We start from the raw sequence: 18,353 nt of genomic DNA, 5'->3' as shown, positions 1-18,353 counted from the left end.
TTCTCTTTGAATCTTTCACTCAAGGTGTGTCCCTGTGTGTCGTAATCATTTAGCCTAGAGCAGTTGCGTCTAAGTCTTTTAAACTGGCCCATAGGGATACCGTTGAGCCAGGTAGGATGATGTCCACTTGAGGCTAGTATAAAGCTGTTTACATCAACTGCTTTATTGAATGTGTTGGTGTGCAACGTCCCTTCCTTTACAAAGATATTGAGATCTAGAAATTCCACCTTTTCTTGACTGTAATGTGAGGTGAATTGCAGATTGCGGTCATTGTTGTTGAGATGTGATAGAAAGCTCTTAAGTGATTGTTCGTCCCCTTTCCAGATGAAAAAGACATCATCTATATACCTGGTCCAGAGGAGGAGATTTGCGCCAAGGTCTGGGTCTGACCATATGATGTCGTCTTCCCATTTACTCATAAAGAGGTTTGCGTAACTTGGCGCAAATCTCGTCCCCATGGCGGTCCCTGTGGTTTGCAGAAAGAAATCGTTATCGAACCAGACATAGTTGTGAGTCAGTATGTAGTCTATTCCTCCTAGAATTAATTCCCGCTGTTCTATCTTCATGTCTGGGTCCTTGTCTAGGAAATGTTGTATGCTACGTCGTCCCTGTGTGTGATCTATAACTGAGTACAAGGATGTTACATCGCTTGTAGCTAGCCAATAATTGTCTTCCCATGAAATAGATTGCAGTTTCTGTAGGATGTCTGTGGTATCTTTGAGGTACGATTTTTGCTGTTTAACATACGGCTGCAGGAAAGTGTCAATGTACTGTGATAGATTGGAACTGTTGGAACCTATGCCGGAAATAATAGGTCTACCTGGTGGTTTGGTAGGATGTTTATGAATTTTTGGTAAGTAATAAAATACCGGTATTATGGGATGTTGTGTATCCAGGTAAGTGTGTTCCTGTGTGGATAGAATGCCTATGTCTAGTCCCTCTTTGAGCAGAGTTTGTAATTGTTGTTTGAACAAGGTTGTGGGGTCTCCTTTAAGTTTCTTATAGGTGTTAGTGTCATTAAGGATCCTATTTGCCTCCTCCATGTAGTCTGCTTTATTGAGAAGTACTATCCCCCCTCCCTTATCAGCTGGCTTTATGATTATATCAGTATTTTTACTTAGATCAGAGATGGCTCTCCTTTCCTTATTGGTCATGTTCAATTGTCTGGGCCTGGGATTCTATCTATCTAGTTTCATGATGTCCTTTTCCGCCATGCTGGTAAATGTGGCTATGTGGTTGCCCGTCATGTAGCTGGGATAGAACTGCGATTTGGGTTTTAAACTGGTATGTACAAATGGGTCATTGCTGGTGGGTTTATGTTGCGGTATCGGTGTCTTATGAAAAAATTTCTTGAGTGTCAGTTTGCGGGTGAATTTTTGGATGTCCATGTAGGTTTCAAATTTATTGAGTGATCTAGTTGGTGCAAATTTAATTCCCTTATCCAGGGCACTAACTTGGTGAGTGTCTAAGATGACGTTACTAAGGTTGAAAATCCCTTGTCCTTTCTTGTCAGTGTTAGTCACGGCCCGTGTCTGCCTTTTTTGTCCTCCCCTGCATCCTCGTCTGGTTCTGACAGTTTCCTTTTCGATGATTTGTTGTGTGTTATGACAGACCCTTCCTGGTAGATGCGGTCTGTCATTGTTCCTAAAAAATCCTGATCTGCACATTGGAGTAATGTGCCAACCTCTGCTGACTCAATGTTAATTGTAGCGGTGAGTGTGTTCTTTTCGGTTTGGTCTATGTGTAGAGGTAAGGAGTTAAGTGCTGCTAACTCGGTGTCCAGCCACCCTTGTTCTAGAGAGTGTCTCGCTAGTTCATGTGGTATTTCCTCTTCAATGTCGTATACAGAGAAGGAAGTGTCACAGTCTGTACTGGTAGTGGAATCCAGTGATGTATCGATTGTCTTATGTTGTAGATTCTTGCAAGTTTCTTTGGGGGTTTTTGAGTATAACTTTGTCATGTACTGTTGATATGTTAATCTTAATCTTTTGTAAACGGGTGTCCTGGGATTTCCTGATTTCTGAATGTTGTCCGCTGTCACCTTGTTTGTAATGTTAGTATGCCATTGTTTTTGTGTCCCTTTGGTTCTGTTCTTTGGTCGTGTTCTGTGATGTATACCAAATTTGTCCCTGAGTATCTTATTTTTCTTTACTGATATTATTTTCTTCTCTCCTTGTCTTACCCTACTGAGAGTGAGTTCTGTTAGTGTGTGAAATTCCTGATCCTGTTCGAATGGTTCAAGCTGCACATTCAATTGTTTGATACTTGTCTCTAGTCTCTAGGCTGGTTCCCTGTGGATTTATCCACATCTGTATACTTACCATTTAAGGGGGGGCGGGACACCCCTCATTACCAGCAGCACACCCCGCCTCAGACTAACACCTCAGTGCGCAGAGAACCCATTTCCGTATATCTGCAATTCTTGTTCCGAATCTGCTGCAAGAGGTTAACCACATACCCTTATGGGTATTCTAGACAACCAACAGGATAGGGAACTTAGAGCCCATACACTTTTCGCACAATTTAACGACACTCCCACCATTACACATAACACCAGTGCTTTCTTCAAACACTTTACACAGCTGGAGAAACTGATTACAAAAGAGAACAAGTTATGGTGGGATGTGCAAACACTGAACTGGTATAAAGCTAACAAGGTTATACCAAAGGGTCTGAAATTAAAGAAGGCACCAGCATTACACAACCCAGATCCAACTTTCATCAACAGATGGAACACGATTTTGAATGATTGCTCACACCAACTAATACAGCTCCTGATAGACACTCACACTGGAGAACTAACCAGACTAGAAACAAGTATCAAACAATTGAATGTGCAGCTTGAACCATTCGAACAGGATCAGGAATTTCACACACTAACAGAACTCACTCTCAGTAGGGTAAGACAAGGAGAGGAGAAAATAATATTAGTCAAGAAAAATAAGATACTCAGGGACAAATTTGGTATACATCACAAAACACGACCAAAGAACAGAACCAAAGGGACACAAAAACAATGGCATACTAACATTACAAACAAGGTGACAGCGGACAACATTCAGAAATCAGGAAATCCCAGGACACCCGTTTACAAAAGATTAACATATCAACAGTACATGACAAAGTTATACTCAAAAACCCCCAAAGAAACTTGCAAGAATCTACAACATAAGACAATCGATACATCACTGGATTCCACTACCAGTACAGACTGTGACACTTCCTTCTCTGTATACGACATTGAAGAGGAAATACCACATGAACTAGCGAGACACTCTCTAGAACAAGGGTGGCTGGACACCGAGTTAGCAGCACTTAACTCCTTACCTCTACACATAGACCAAACCGAAAAGAACACACTCACCGCTACAATTAACATTGAGTCAGCAGAGGTTGGCACATTACTCCAATGTGCAGATCAGGATTTTTTAGGAACAATGACAGACCGCATCTACCAGGAAGGGTCTGTCATAACACACAACAAATCATCGAAAAGGAAACTGTCAGAACCAGACGAGGATGCAGGGGAGGACAAAAAAGGCAGACACGGGCCGTGACTAACACTGACAAGAAAGGACAAGGGATTTTCAACCTTAGTAACGTCATCTTAGACACTCACCAAGTTAGTGCCCTGGATAAGGGAATTAAATTTGCACCAACTAGATCACTCAATAAATTTGAAACCTACATGGACATCCAAAAATTCACCCGCAAACTGACACTCAAGAAATTTTTTCATAAGACACCGATACCGCAACATAAACCCACCAGCAATGACCCATTTGTACATACCAGTTTAAAACCCAAATCGCAGTTCTATCCCAGCTACATGACGGGCAACCACATAGCCACATTTACCAGCATGGCGGAAAAGGACATCATGAAACTAGATAGATAGAATCCCAGGCCCAGACAATTGAACATGACCAATAAGGAAAGGAGAGCCATCTCTGATCTAAGTAAAAATACTGATATAATCATAAAGCCAGCTGATAAGGGAGGGGGGATAGTACTTCTCAATAAAGCAGACTACATGGAGGAGGCAAATAGGATCCTTAATGACACTAACACCTATAAGAAACTTAAAGGAGACCCCACAACCTTGTTCAAACAACAATTACAAACTCTGCTCAAAGAGGGACTAGACATAGGCATTCTATCCACACAGGAACACACTTACCTGGATACACAACATCCCATAATACCGGTATTTTATTACTTACCAAAAATTCATAAACATCTTACCAAACCACCAGGTAGACCTATTATTTCCGGCATAGGTTCCAACAGTTCCAATCTATCACAGTACATTGACACTTTCCTGCAGCCGTATGTTAAACAGCAAAAATCGTACCTCAAAGATACCACAGACATCCTACAGAAACTGCAATCTATTTCATGGGAAGACAATTATTGGCTAGCTACAAGCGATGTAACATCCTTGTACTCAGTTATAGATCACACACAGGGACGACGTAGCATACAACATTTCCTAGACAAGGACCCAGACATGAAGATAGAACAGCGGGAATTAATTCTAGGAGGAATAGACTACATACTGACTCACAACTATGTCTGGTTCGATAACGATTTCTTTCTGCAAACCACAGGGACCGCCATGGGGACGAGATTTGCGCCAAGTTACGCAAACCTCTTTATGAGTAAATGGGAAGACGACATCATATGGTCAGACCCAGACCTTGGCGCAAATCTCGTCCTCTGGACCAGGTATATAGATGATGTCTTTTTCATCTGGAAAGGGGACGAACAATCACTTAAGAGCTTTCTATCACATCTCAACAACAATGACCGCAATCTGCAATTCACCTCACATTACAGTCAAGAAAAGGTGGAATTTCTAGATCTCAATATCTTTGTAAAGGAAGGGACGTTGCACACCAACACATTCAATAAAGCAGTTGATGTAAACAGCTTTATACTAGCCTCAAGTGGACATCATCCTACCTGGCTCAACGGTATCCCTATGGGCCAGTTTAAAAGACTTAGACGCAACTGCTCTAGGCTAAATGATTACGACACACAGGGACACACCTTGAGTGAAAGATTCAAAGAGAAAAATTATCACCCTGACTTGGTAAAAAGGGCCTTTGACACAGTTCGAGCAAATGATCGCTCAACACTTTTGGACTACAAGGACAAATCTGCACAAAAAAATATGACTGAAGGACCTATATTCATCACACAATATTCTGACCAGGCACATAAAGTCAAGAAGATCCTCAAAAAACACTGGCCAATATTACTACAAGATGACACCTTGGCAGAGATACTACCACAGAATCCTAAGGTAGTATACAAAAAAGCTCCAGACATAAAACAAAAACTTATACATAGCTGCATACCTCCGACAAACACCACACAGACTACCATTGATGGCTCACATAGCAAAGGAGGGTTTTTCCATTGCGGGACATGTGTAGGTTGTAAGGTAACCAATTCCAGGAGTACTACACCAACATATAGCATAATATCTGAGGCGAATACACATGAGTATAAGATAAGGGATAGGTTGACATGCCACAGCAAGGGCATTATATACATCCTCCAATGCCCATGTGTTAAACAATACGTAGGAAGAACAATACGACCACTGAAAGTCAGAATTGGGGAACACGTACGCAACATTAGGAAAGGCACAGAAGACCACCCATTATCCCAACATTTCAAAGAGTTTCACAACTCAAACCCTGCTCTACTTAAGTTCACTGGTGTAAAAGAGGTCAAAAAGAACTGGAGAGGAGGTGATTACATCTCCAGAATCAATAAGGAAGAACTGTGCATGATGATTAACTTAGGGACACTGGCCCCCAAAGGGCTCAACATTGACAACGAAATTAGGTCTGTCATATGCAAATGAAGACATATCCCATTTCAAATCAATTCAACAGCAGCTACATTCACTATTCTATGATATCTTACATCAAAGTAGTGACAGGCATTGGTTAATGCTGTAGAGGGTTAATCATTATTCTCATGCGTTTGAACATAGCCTCAAAATATCCCAAGGTTCATTATTTTGAGTATTAACACCATTCTGCAAGATTGATTCATATAACTGCTATATTGTAACTTTATATATATCCTTTTCACTACGGATATATTTTTCCATTATTTTCCTTTTTTTAATACTGGGCACACTCTAAAGCACTGTGATGATGTCACATCCTCCCATAAACTTCGATTGACAAGCTGTGACCCAATCACAAAGCCAGATAATACTGGGCACACTCTAAAGCACTGTGATGATGTCACATCCTCCCATAAACTTCGATTGACAAGCTGTGAGCCAATCACAAAGCCAGATAATACTGGGCACACTCTAAAGCACTGTGATGATGTCACATCCTCCCATAAACTTCGATTGACAAGCTGTGAGCCAATCACAAAGCCAGATCAGAGGACCAATGGGAATTGATCCCACCCTATCAGGACACCTTAAATTCCTGCAACCTAAACACACAAATGACTCCCAGAGGAAGACCCTAACAGGTCAAAACGCGTTGGAGCTACCCATCTATACTACATTGGACTGAGGACGAATATTCACTACAAAGAAGGACAGTACTGCTAATCCTTTCCGCAAACCATCCGGTCACGTGATCCGGAGTTCCGGAAGCAACCGGTTGCCAGGCGACGGAAGAAGCCCGAGACAGCGGAGAGTGGAAGGCGGAGGGGAAGGGAGAAGGTAAGTCCCTGTAGGAGGAGGAGAGGCGCGGCCAGCCGCTCGGAGAGCTCCGGCCGTGTCCACTTCGCCTCTGTGACAGGCGCACACCCCAGGTCAGCGGCCCCACAGAGCGGGCCTGATTCGGGTGCTCTACTGTGGGACGTGCTGCAGGAGAAATAGCGCCAGTCCAGGGTCCTAATTCTCCACTCTAACCAAAGCATACACTACCGCTGTCAACTGTTCATCACTTCACAAGAGAATCCTTCACTTCAGAGCACAGATTAGCGGGACGCCGCAGTCTGTATAGACTTGTAAACCGTTTGGACTTTAGTACATATCATTATTTTTTTGTGGCATTTTTCTTTTTTTCTTTTTCTTTTTTTTGACTTTACAAAGATTACAGCATTTGTTCTATCAATTGAACCTTACACTTCAGAATTTAAGCTCAAACCAGGAGCGTGCCCCAATCACTGATTGACTTTTAAACCGAATTTATACCTGTTGGGAAAGAAAGTATCTCAGCATCTTAGAATAACAACCCTAAGTATATTACCTGCTTTTTCATTATTGATTTTAGTTTCACTTTATAACAGTATCATTCACCACTACAAATAGGGTTTGAGCGCTGGTTCCCTGTGGATTTATCCACATCTGTATACTTATCTTTTCATATGAACCAAACTATTGTGGTGCCTGTGGCTACTCGTGACTTGGAGGATTCCGAGTTGCTGGATGTGGTCAGGGCTTTGAATGTTTATGTAGCCAGAACGGCTGGAGTCAGGAAAACTGAGTCGCTGTTTATCCTGTATGCATCCAACAAGCTGGGTGCTCCTGCTTCAAAGCAAACTATTGCTCGCTGGATCTGTAACACGATTCAGCAGGCTCATTCTGCGGCTGGATTGCCGCTTCCAAAATCAGTAAAAGCCCACTCCACAAGGAAGGTGGGCTCTTCTTGGGCGGCTGCCCGAGGGGTCTCGGCATTACAGCTTTGCCGAGCAGCTACTTGGTCAGGTTCAAACACTTTTGCAAAGTTTTACAAGTTTGATACCCTGGCTGAGGAGGACCTTGTGTTTGCTCATTCGGTGCTGCAGAGTCATCCGCACTCTCCCGCCCGTTTGGGAGCTTTGGTATAATCCCCATGGTCCTTACGGAGTCCCCAGCATCCACTACGGACTACGAGAAAATAAGATTTTACTTACCGGTAAATCTATTTCTCGTAGTCCATAGTGGATGCTGGGCGCCCGTCCCAAGTGCGGACTTCTTCTGCAATACTTGTATATAGTTATTGCTTAAATAAGGGTTATGTTGTGGTTGCATCAGGGTTGATCTGATGCTCCGTTGTTGTTCATACTATTAACTGGGTAAGTTTATCACAAGTTATACGGTGTGATTGGTGTGACTGGTATGAGTCTTGCCCTGGATTCCAAAATCCTTTCCTTGTACTGTCAGCTCTTCCGGGCACAGTTTCTCTAACTGAGGTCTGGAGGAGGGACATAGAGGGAGGAGCCAGAGCACACCAGTATCCAAATTCTTTCTTAAAGTGCCCTGTCTCCTGCGGAGCCCGTCTATTCCCCATGGTCCTTACGGAGTCCCCAGCATCCACTACGGACTACGAGAAATAGATTTACCGGTAAGTAAAATCTTATTTTTTATTTTTTTTATAGTGCTGTGTGTTACAACTATCACTGATTGTAAGAGCCGTGTGGACCTCTGAACTGAACTTTTCTTTGTGTGATTCGTAGATGCTGAGCAAATCTTTTTCAGTGTTCACATTTCTAATTAATGTAGTACTGTGCACTGGCCCGCTTGAACCTTGTCAGGGCTTGCTGCATTGTACAGTATTCTGTGGTTCCAAATCCATCCACTGCTATTCTTCACTGTACTGTAGTTGTCATTAGTGGAGCAATCGCCACCCAGTGGTAAAGTTGTATATTGCATGCTGTGGATCCTCTAGCGCCTTATCATGCCTTACTTTGCCAACATGCACTATTTCTATGGCGAGACTAGGACGCCTGTATGGTGCAGCAGCAGCAACAATGAGCACTACATCTGACCGGTTTCCGGACCCTTGTGCGTTTGCAATTGCGAAAACAGGTAATTTATTGAGGACTTATCCCCAATATCAGGGAGTTATCCCCGATAACTGCCGGCACCTGGGGGATCAATTAACTGCAGTAAATTTACTGCAGCTATTTGAAAGTCTCTCAGAATTTCACTGAAGTTTTGTGGTGTTTAAAAGGGAAACAACACATGTACAGACTAGTTATGCATATTTAGCTTTCCTTTTTTACTTATTACAACTGTTGTGGCTCACTCAAAATTCAGCAATACAGAGTGATTGTTGGTGCAGTTTACAATTATATCTGTTACACCACATGGGGGGTAATTCCAAGTTCATCGCAGCAGCAAATTTGTTAGCAGCTGGGCAAAACCATGTGCACTGCAGGGGGGACAGATATTACATGTGCAGAAAGAGTTAGATTTGGGTGGGTTATTTTGTTACTGTGCAGGGTAAATACTGGCTGCATTATTTTTACATTGCGATTTAGATTTCAGTTTGAACACACCTCACCCAATCTAACTCTCTCTGCACATGTTACATCTGCCCCCCCCCCCCCCCCCCCCCGCAGTGCACATGGTTTTGCCCAACTGCAAAAAAATTTGCTGATGTGATCAACTCTGAATTAGGCCCGTTGATCATAAGGAAACACATTGGGGTCAATTCAATTAGGAAAGAATTGCTGTTACAAATGTGTAGAAACGGCAGTTGAACTCGTCCAGCTCACAGCCCGTTCTCACCCTGGTCTCGTGAATTTTTATACCAAAAATCAGCAAGTCCGGCAGCACCGTATGTATATATGGTCCATATAGCTGCAATTAGTCGTGCCTAATTAAATCAATCCCATTGTTTTAGCAATTTTCCAAGAAATCACTCATTACTGCATATTAATATCTGACATCAGTGGAGGGGAGAGCATTTTGAAAAAAAAAAAAAGAGGCAGAACCTGAAATAGCTTGGACTCAAGAAGTGGGGAGATTCAATTGTAGAAGTAATATGCGAGTGCGACACAGCTAAATAATTGTTGCTCTGATCAGGCACAACTTCTGCAGGTGCCCTTTTTTTGGGCTATTTCTGCTTACCACTGCAGGAGGGTGGGAACAGAAATATAGGAAAAGTCTGCTGTGTTCACTCCCATATACACAAACAATTGAATGGCTCCCGTCAGGGTGCAGGAAAACAATTGAATCTCTCGAAGAAATAAAAAAATAAAAAAAAAGAGAGGGATAAGGAAGGCACCAAAAACTGCTTATAGTACCTCCATCATTTTTTTACCCCACACTGACTGCTTGAATTCTGGAGCTTCATTTAAGTTGTAGGCATTGACAATAACACACAAGACACTACAATTTCCAAAAAGATACAAAACCTTTTATTTTAAAGTGCATAGTGTAACATACTGTGCCTATAGGTTCAAAATCATAATATGGGGTCTATGTACTACAGTAAGCCTTGGAGAGAGATAAAGTACCAGCCAATCAGCTCCTAAATGCCATGTTACAGGTGGTGTTTGAAAAATGACAGGAGCTGGTTGGTTGGTCCTTTAACTCTCTCCACTTTATCACTCACCAAGGCTTAGTACATAGACCCCTATGTATCTAGCAGTAACATTATGCAAGTTGCTGGTCTGCAGTGTTGGTTACACAGATATTCAGGTTCATTAGCAAGGCCTTAATTAAATCATTCAATCTATGTATAGGTTTCCATTTAAGCTACTACTTCCAGTTGTAGTCTCTGGCAAATGTAAAGACCAGTGCCAGCGGCCCGCTCACCTAAACTAAAGCAGCACGTGATGCTGGCAGATACAGCTGACCTAAAACATTGGCCCTCATTCCGAGTTGTTCGCTCGGAGATTTTCATCGCATCGCAGTGAGAATTCTCTTAGTGCGCATGCGCAATGTTCGCACTGCGACTGCGCCAAGTAACTTTACTATGAAGAAAGTAAGTTTACTCACGGCTTTTTCATCGCTCCGACGTTCGCATTGTGATTGACAGGAAATGGGTGTTACTGGGCGGATGCACGGCGTTTTAGGGGCGTGTGGCTGGAAACGCTACCGTTTCCGGAGAAAACGCAGGAGTGGCCGGGGAAACGGTGGGTGTGCCTGGGCGAACGCTGGGTGTGTTTATGACGTCAGCCAGGACCGAAAAGCACTGAACTGATCGCACAGGCAGAGTAAGTATGAAGCTACTCAAAAACTGCTAACTCGTTTGTAATCGCAATATTGCGCATACATCGGTCGCACATTTAAGAAGCTAAGATTCACTCCCAGTAGGCGGCGGCTTAGCGTGTGTAACTCTGCTACATTCGCCTTGCGAGCGATCAACTCGGAATGAGGGCCATTGTGTGATGCAGAAAATATTCATCTCTGTTCAATATGGCTAGTTCTCACACTCTAGCACAATTATAAACCTTACACGGATATCCATTAAACTTTAAGCACTTCAAGATGAAGTTTGTTCACAAAATAAAACCGTAACAACATGTTACAGACATATTTACAACGCGTTTTTATCCCGTCAAACAATGTTATGAGAAGTAATAAATTGGCTGAACAAGCTTTGTTCATAATTATAGGTTTTTTTACTGATATTAATGTGTTGACTTTTTCAAGAAAACCTTAGTATTTAAAATGTATTTTAAATCCATCTCTGCTGGCGTTAGACCTGGAGCAGATATAATTTCTGTACATTTAGTATCATTGTGCTACTATTAGCTTATTAAGGGACATGTGCATTGTTTAGCTCCATTTAACAATGGTTGCTTACTGTGACACCGCTCCTGTAGAAAGGTTTCCCATAGGTATCACCATCGCCGACACAACTGTTAATGGTTTTAAACCATCAAGGACAAACCATTGACTGTTGATCCACCAATAACCACCTGCAGCACAGGCGCAGACTATGGCTGCATTCGATCTCCTGCAAGCTGATATTAAACACCTGAACAAACATCAATGGTGTCAGATCATTGATGGCTGATGTCCATCAGAATATCCCTCTCCAGCAATACTGTAATAGCCCATATGCTACAATGGCGATAACTAACTGGGCCAAGCTATGCTTTTGGAAGCTTGTGAAATAGAGCCATACCACAACCTCCCCTGTAAAAAACGGGGTTTTGCAGTGTTAATTTACATAATGCAGGAGATATCGGATATATATATATATATATATATATATATATACACACACACAAGGCATTAAGGCTTTGTTACATAGGACAGTTGCTTAAGTCATGCAAGTCAGGGCCTGGTTCAGAGATGTACATAAACCCACTGGTTTAAATACAGCTCCAATGGTGGGACAGCTGCACAGGTCCCGTTCTAGGTCTTCACACGCAGTGCCCTCAAGCCGCAGCCTGACAGGTCGATGGTGCTTGGCGGTGGGCAGAGCTGGACAATGTTCCTGAATATAGGGGCATAGCCCTAGTTTTATGGGAGTGACAAACACAGGTTCTGCATCTTAGGATGCAGATTTTCTGGCTCCAGCAGTGTGAACAGCCTGATCATACTGTGCAACCTAAGCGTCTTCGGACACGCAGCAGATATGAGAAGCCACATATGGGCATCAAAATCCAAAAGACAACACCTGTATCATATACATACCTTCTCAGAAATGCAGCTAATCGTCGCAGCACTGATCATTTCTATGTCCACATATGAATCAGACATGTCATGCTGGTTTGTGCTCAAGCTAGATCTACGGGTTAACTTACTAAGAAGGGAGTTTTTTGTTAGAACTTATGAGATTCTATATATTATCTTCTAGAAGCAGCTAGATAAATGTTAAGCAGAATCTGATTAATCTGATTGGTTGCTATGAGTAACATCACCAGCTCTAAAAAGCTCCAACCTTAGTAAATTTACCCCCTAGTGAGACACAACTAAGGTATTTGGACAACTTCAAGACATGTTTCTTGATCTTTGTCAGACTGGCTTTTGTTAGTTGCAATTAATAATGAATATTTCCAGATCAAATATTCTTTAAGCCTATTAGGTTTAAAACAAGCGTACTGGTTGTTAGTTATGCTATGTGTACATGCACCTTAGGCTAGGCTCCAGCACAAGTCATAGCAAGGAATATGGTGAAATTAAATGTTCCAGTTTGGAAAAATTTCTATTAAGCCCTTTTACGGTTATAAAAATAGTATAGTCAACAAAAGGTAGATAGTATAAAAGTATTAGAACACAAGCAGTAATGTCACGTATCTGTAGTTGATATGACATGGAATATAGTTCCACTAAAGAGAGCTCTTAGTGCAATAGTCAAGTTTCTTTTGTGTGTGTGTATATATATATATATATATATATATATATATATATATATAATTATTCATTTTAAGTATACCTTTTGTTATGTGTTGTAATGTTCCCTAATATACATAATTAGCAAGTGACGGCTTGGAGCTTACTGCAGATGCTATTTGTGGTTTAAATCACTATGTTCTTTTGTCAGAAGTTTTAAAGCAACCTAAACACTTTATATGCATATTTACAAGGCACAAACATAAAAAGTAATGTTATGTGTAAAACTTGCAAGAACACATACATGGTGGCACAAAGTACCATTAAAATATACTTTCAGCTATATGATAATATTTTACTGCTACACTTTAGATATGTACTCACAGATGTCTATAATTCTGCCCAGGGTGCATTGCCTAGCACAGTACTCCCAGGACACAAAGTGTAACTGCTCACTAGGAGGAATGCTTGGTGTATTACTCTCTGCTTGCTGGATAGACCAACAGTAAGTTGGAGGAAAAGCAGCGAGTACCTACAATGCAGTCCTCATACTGATCAAATGGTCATTTTCAGGTAATTAGACTGTTCACCAACGCAGCAGATGAAGGGGCACTACAGACACATATTAAACCACCTGTGAGCATAAGCTTGTACAATATTCTGTATGAACAAATCGCATAGGGTGACCTACGGCTTTGCCAGTTTGGTGAACAGCTGAAAAGCCACAGGCTAACCTTTTCTAGCCGACGTGCATCTTACTGTAAGAGAGATTATGCTTTTATTACCAACCATATAATTAAATCTGGCTATTTGCAACACTGGCAGCCACTCCTCCCCCATCAAGGCCTTCTGTAGACTGAGAAGATGGAGGGCGGGAGTTTCTGGAGCGTGGCTGACCATTGGCTCCACTAGGGGTCCCCAAGCGATGACTCATTTGGGAAGCGGTGTCATCAGATTCCCATCGCTCTAACTCTTCTCTCACCAGCCGCTCCATTTGTTCTCTGTGCACCTCATTATCCCGGCCAAGTCTTTCATCCTGCATACCAAAACGTAAATTTACACTTAATATTACTTATCTAATACATAATGCACAAAAAGGTCTGTCCCTTACATGCACAGGGAGAACCTACTGTAACTGAGGTTACATTTCAAAGCTCCCACTGCCACCAGGGACCTGCTACTTTATTCCCAGCATTACCACCTTTCCCAAGGCCTAACACAGACTCACTTTTTATATACTCTGAAATAAAATTCTTCACCTGTTAAATGCAGCTGGACAGATCCAGCAAGCTGTTCCCTGACGGTGGCACTGTGATGTACCCATTAACATGTTATGTGCTTGACCACAGATACAGTATCTATTGCAATGTTAACGAGGTACACTTAAGAAGTGGAAATGAGTGGAGAGAGAATAGCAGAGATAGATATATAGTTACTATGAATCACTGTCAAATAATAAACACCACTGTGGTGGTAATAAAAATAATACTTGTTACAACTGCAAATTTAAAATAAAAATACAGGCTGAGCAGAGAAAAAACACGTCAAAGCAACACAGAGTGAAATGATCAGAGAACACACAAATAGTGAAGTAAAAAGTATTTTTAATAAAACAGACAGGAATACAAATTTAAAAAAGAAGAGGTAGAAGTAACACGTGATGGTAGTGGTATCATAGAAGAGAAAGAGAGGGGAAAAAAAGGGGGGGGGGGAGGTAGAGGGCAGAAATGGTTGAGATACAGGGAAAGAGCAGTAGAGAAAGAGATGGGTAGGTGGGGGAAGAATGCCAAAAAGTGCACAACCGTTAGTGACATGGCAAATGACAGGTCCAAAATGCTGATTTTTGATATATACTTTCTGGATTCCTGCATGCATGCATAATGCTCTAGGACAAAAATGTTTACTTTATAATTCAATGTAAATATTAAGAGGGCTAATTTTTACCTTTATTCAGTGTTCCAATCCATCAGAGTTTTTGGATGGGAATGTGTTACATGACATAGCATCTATAAATACCATTATGACATACTACATGCTATGGAGAGCCATTATGTAAGGAGGAAGGTTAGCAGTATTTTACTGTACAAAGTCAGATGTTCTGCCTTTCCTGGTCACTACAGCTGTGTTATCTGCAGGGTATTGCCCTAAATTATTCAGATGTAGAATGGGCAGCAAATAAAACTCAGCTTGAAGTGGACATTACATATGCGTCATTAAAAATACATACATGTAATGAAATTATGAAAATGACAATATACCTCAGTGACTCCATCCAGAAGTCTTGCTAGAACCTCTCTGCGCTTCATTTTTGCCCTCTCCATGGCTTCCAGTTTAACAATCACTGCATCGATTTTGGACACAATGCTGCCAATTGAGTGTTCCATCCGATCAACTCGTCTTACTAGGCTGTAGGGGAATGACAAGACAATGCAGGAGCACACACTAAGCACTAAGGACACTGATAGACAAAACAATTATGAGAAACTCTACTATTAACAAGTCATTGCCTTTTGCAACATTATGGGGTATATTCAATGCTTGTCGGATCCTTTCTGAGGATCCGACAAAGCAGCATTCAATGAACGCCCAAATCCGATAGGATTTGGCCGTTTCCGACAATGCCAATCCGACCTGCCGGGTATCCCTAGAGGGTGGCACGCTGCGTGCGTCTGAAGGCACCCGCTTCACCCTGCGCCTCTACTTCCAGCACCCACTGCCAGCAGCAGCAGCACCCCCGCCCTCTAACGGCAGCAGCGGTGGCGCCCCCCAGCTGGTCTTCATCAAGGAGCCGCGTCCTCCGGGAGTCGCCGCGAGCGATCCGTGACATGATGAGTCCTCCTGGGCCTCGGGGGTGGAAGTGCTCAGCCCCCAGCAGCTCTCCTCGTCACCTGGTGGCTCGGCGGTGGTGGAGGTGCATGGCTGCTGCGGAAGGGGGAGCGGGTTTGGCCGCGCTTCCAACAGTATGTGGATTCCGACAAGTTGGGAATTCCCGACTTGTCGGGAAAAAAATAAGAGTCATTGAATAGGTCGGAACCTTTTACGACCTAAATCTGACGGAAGCTGCAGTCTTTCCGACAAGACGGCAGCTTCCGACACTCAATGAATATACCCTTATATCTGAATGTACACAGCACATGTCCGACCCAATCTATTCTTTGATATGAATTCTCTTTATGTCCACCATAAACTGTCCATGACAGTAGGAAAAGTCCATTACATCATATGGTACATTTATGTGGTCACTGCTTCTATTCCATAATAATAATAAATATATTTATGTAGCGATTTCCTCCATCAGGGCTCAAAGCACAGGGTTTAGTATTACAGAAAAAGAAAACCAAAACAATGAACATAATTGATACAGTGGACATAATGTAGGGACTGGTGTAACCATTAACTTTCATGGGTTATCTATCCCACTCACGAAGGATAACAGATGAGGCAGCCATTTTGAACCCACTACAAATGCTACCATGGGTGGAATAGGCAATGCCTGGAGGAGATGACACAAAATGGGAAAGTTGCTGCACACTAAAGCTAAGCTGTTACATAGCCAACAGACCCATGTATTTTTTTCATCCCACCCACGGGCATACCAGGTGAGGCAGTCATCTTGGGTGCACTATAAAGGTTACAGTGTTTTCTATAGTTTAAAGTGAATCTACAGCTGAACATGAAATCTTCCACAATGTAATACTGACAGCTGTGCAGTCTATTGGCAAATGGACAAAAAGAAAAAACATTGTAACAATGTAGATCTTTTTTTTTTTTTTTTTTTTTTTTTTTATGGGCATGCTCAGTTGCTTCCCTGAGTTACAGATGTAAGGCGTTTCTCTGGGTAACCACTTTCTACAGAAATGTAACAGGTGCACTCACACTTGGAACTCCTCATAGGAGACACCACTGGAGCTGCTGCCTCTTCTGCGGGAGCTGTGCCCACTGTCCTCATCATCATCCTCTTCTGAGTCATCTAAACTGCGTGGGAAACTACGGCCACTCATGGGACGAGGCAGAGAGCCCCGGTCCAGCTCCAAGTCCTCCTTGTGGGAAACAAACAGGCAGCTACTGATTGATGGTCATGAGGAGTGGAAAACATACAAAGTAGCACATTCATTTTTTTATGCAATGCTTTTATTAAGGAATAAATAATAAAATACAGATCTGAGTAATGAAATGAACACATAACATTTTTTTTCCAATTCCAGTCCTAAGGGAATACTAACATTGCATGTTTTCCAGGTCTCCTCACATAGAGTGGAGAAATGTATTCTTAAAGAGCAATATCCTAAAAACAGTTATGACTAATAAGGTACTTAATAAATGAGAGAGGTAATGAATTGGGTTACTAAAATCAGCAAGCTAGTAAGGGGAAAAAGGATTAAAAACTCTAAACCACTACTACGGTAACATAAGCGCTGTATATGAGTAAGGGTACTATGGCAACAAGTACAGTCATAAATCAAGTCATAATACCTAATTTAATGAAACACCACCACTATATGGGAGGGGATGCAATTAGCTCCGGTAATCTCGGAGCTACTGATTTCACCACAATGCCTATTCAACTGAGGCCATTTTTACCCATTTTTTTATGGAAACATTCGCCAATGCCTTTTCACCTTTTTTTTGTGTGAAAAGGCATTGGCGAAAAATGCCTCAAAATCGCACACGTGTAGTACCATTAGTACCATGGGGTATAGACAGGTCCACCAGGAGCCATTGGCACTTTAAGAGTTTGAGAGTGTGGGCTGGCTCCTCACTTTATGCCCCTCCTACCAGACTCAGTCTAGAAACTGTGCCCGAGGACACGGACATCTTCGAGAGAAGGAATATACACAGATAGTGGTGAGATTCACACCAGCTCACACATACAAGGCACATCAAGCTAACTAGCTTGAAACTCAGCAACCACTGAAACATTACTTACCAAGTAACAATGCAGTACTCAACTAAAACGAAGTTGTACTGAACCAAATAATGATAGCAGGAAAACGAAGCACTGGGCGGGCGCCCAGCATCCTCTATGGACTACGAGAAAAGGATTTACTGGTACAGGTAGGTAACCAAAATCCTATTTCTCTTACGTCCTAGAGGACGCTGGGGTCCACATTCGTACCATGGGGATGTACCAAAGCTCCCAGAACGGGAGGGAGAGCGTGGAGGCTCCTGCAGAACAGATTGGCCTCTGAGGACTTGAGGTTTGGTCTAAGTATCGAACTTGTAGAACTTTGCAAACGTGTTCGACCCAGACCAAGTTGCTACTTGCAAAGTTGTAACGCCGAAACACCCCGGGCAGTCGCCCAGGAAGACCCCACCTTACGAGTAGAGTGGGCCTTAACAGACGTAGGACACGGCAATCCCGCCG

At 42.3% G+C, this 18,353-nt stretch overlaps 1 protein-coding gene across 2 annotated transcripts in view; it reads right to left on the bottom strand.

Annotated features, from left to right (window-relative positions):
- Positions 1 to 10,093: 10,093 nt before the first annotated feature.
- PKD2 (polycystin 2, transient receptor potential cation channel) overlaps positions 10,094 to 18,353 on the bottom strand; it is a 208,337-nt gene continuing 200,077 nt past the window's right edge. The window contains exons 13-15 of one of the 2 annotated variants that reach the window (XM_063916973.1): positions 16,865 to 17,028; positions 15,247 to 15,394; positions 10,094 to 14,024 (exon numbers count right to left, since the gene is read on the bottom strand). In XM_063916973.1, coding sequence (XP_063773043.1) covers positions 13,785 to 14,024; positions 15,247 to 15,394; positions 16,865 to 17,028 — 552 coding nt within the window. In that variant the 3' untranslated portion in view covers positions 10,094 to 13,784. The remainder of the gene's footprint in view (positions 14,025 to 15,246; positions 15,395 to 16,864; positions 17,029 to 18,353) is intronic. The other variant, XM_063916982.1, reaches the window with a different exon arrangement.

This window comes from Pseudophryne corroboree, chromosome 1 (assembly GCF_028390025.1).
Source record: "Pseudophryne corroboree isolate aPseCor3 chromosome 1, aPseCor3.hap2, whole genome shotgun sequence".
NCBI classification, from domain to species: domain Eukaryota; kingdom Metazoa; phylum Chordata; class Amphibia; order Anura; family Myobatrachidae; genus Pseudophryne; species Pseudophryne corroboree.
This window is presented reverse-complemented; position numbering and strand designations above follow the sequence as displayed.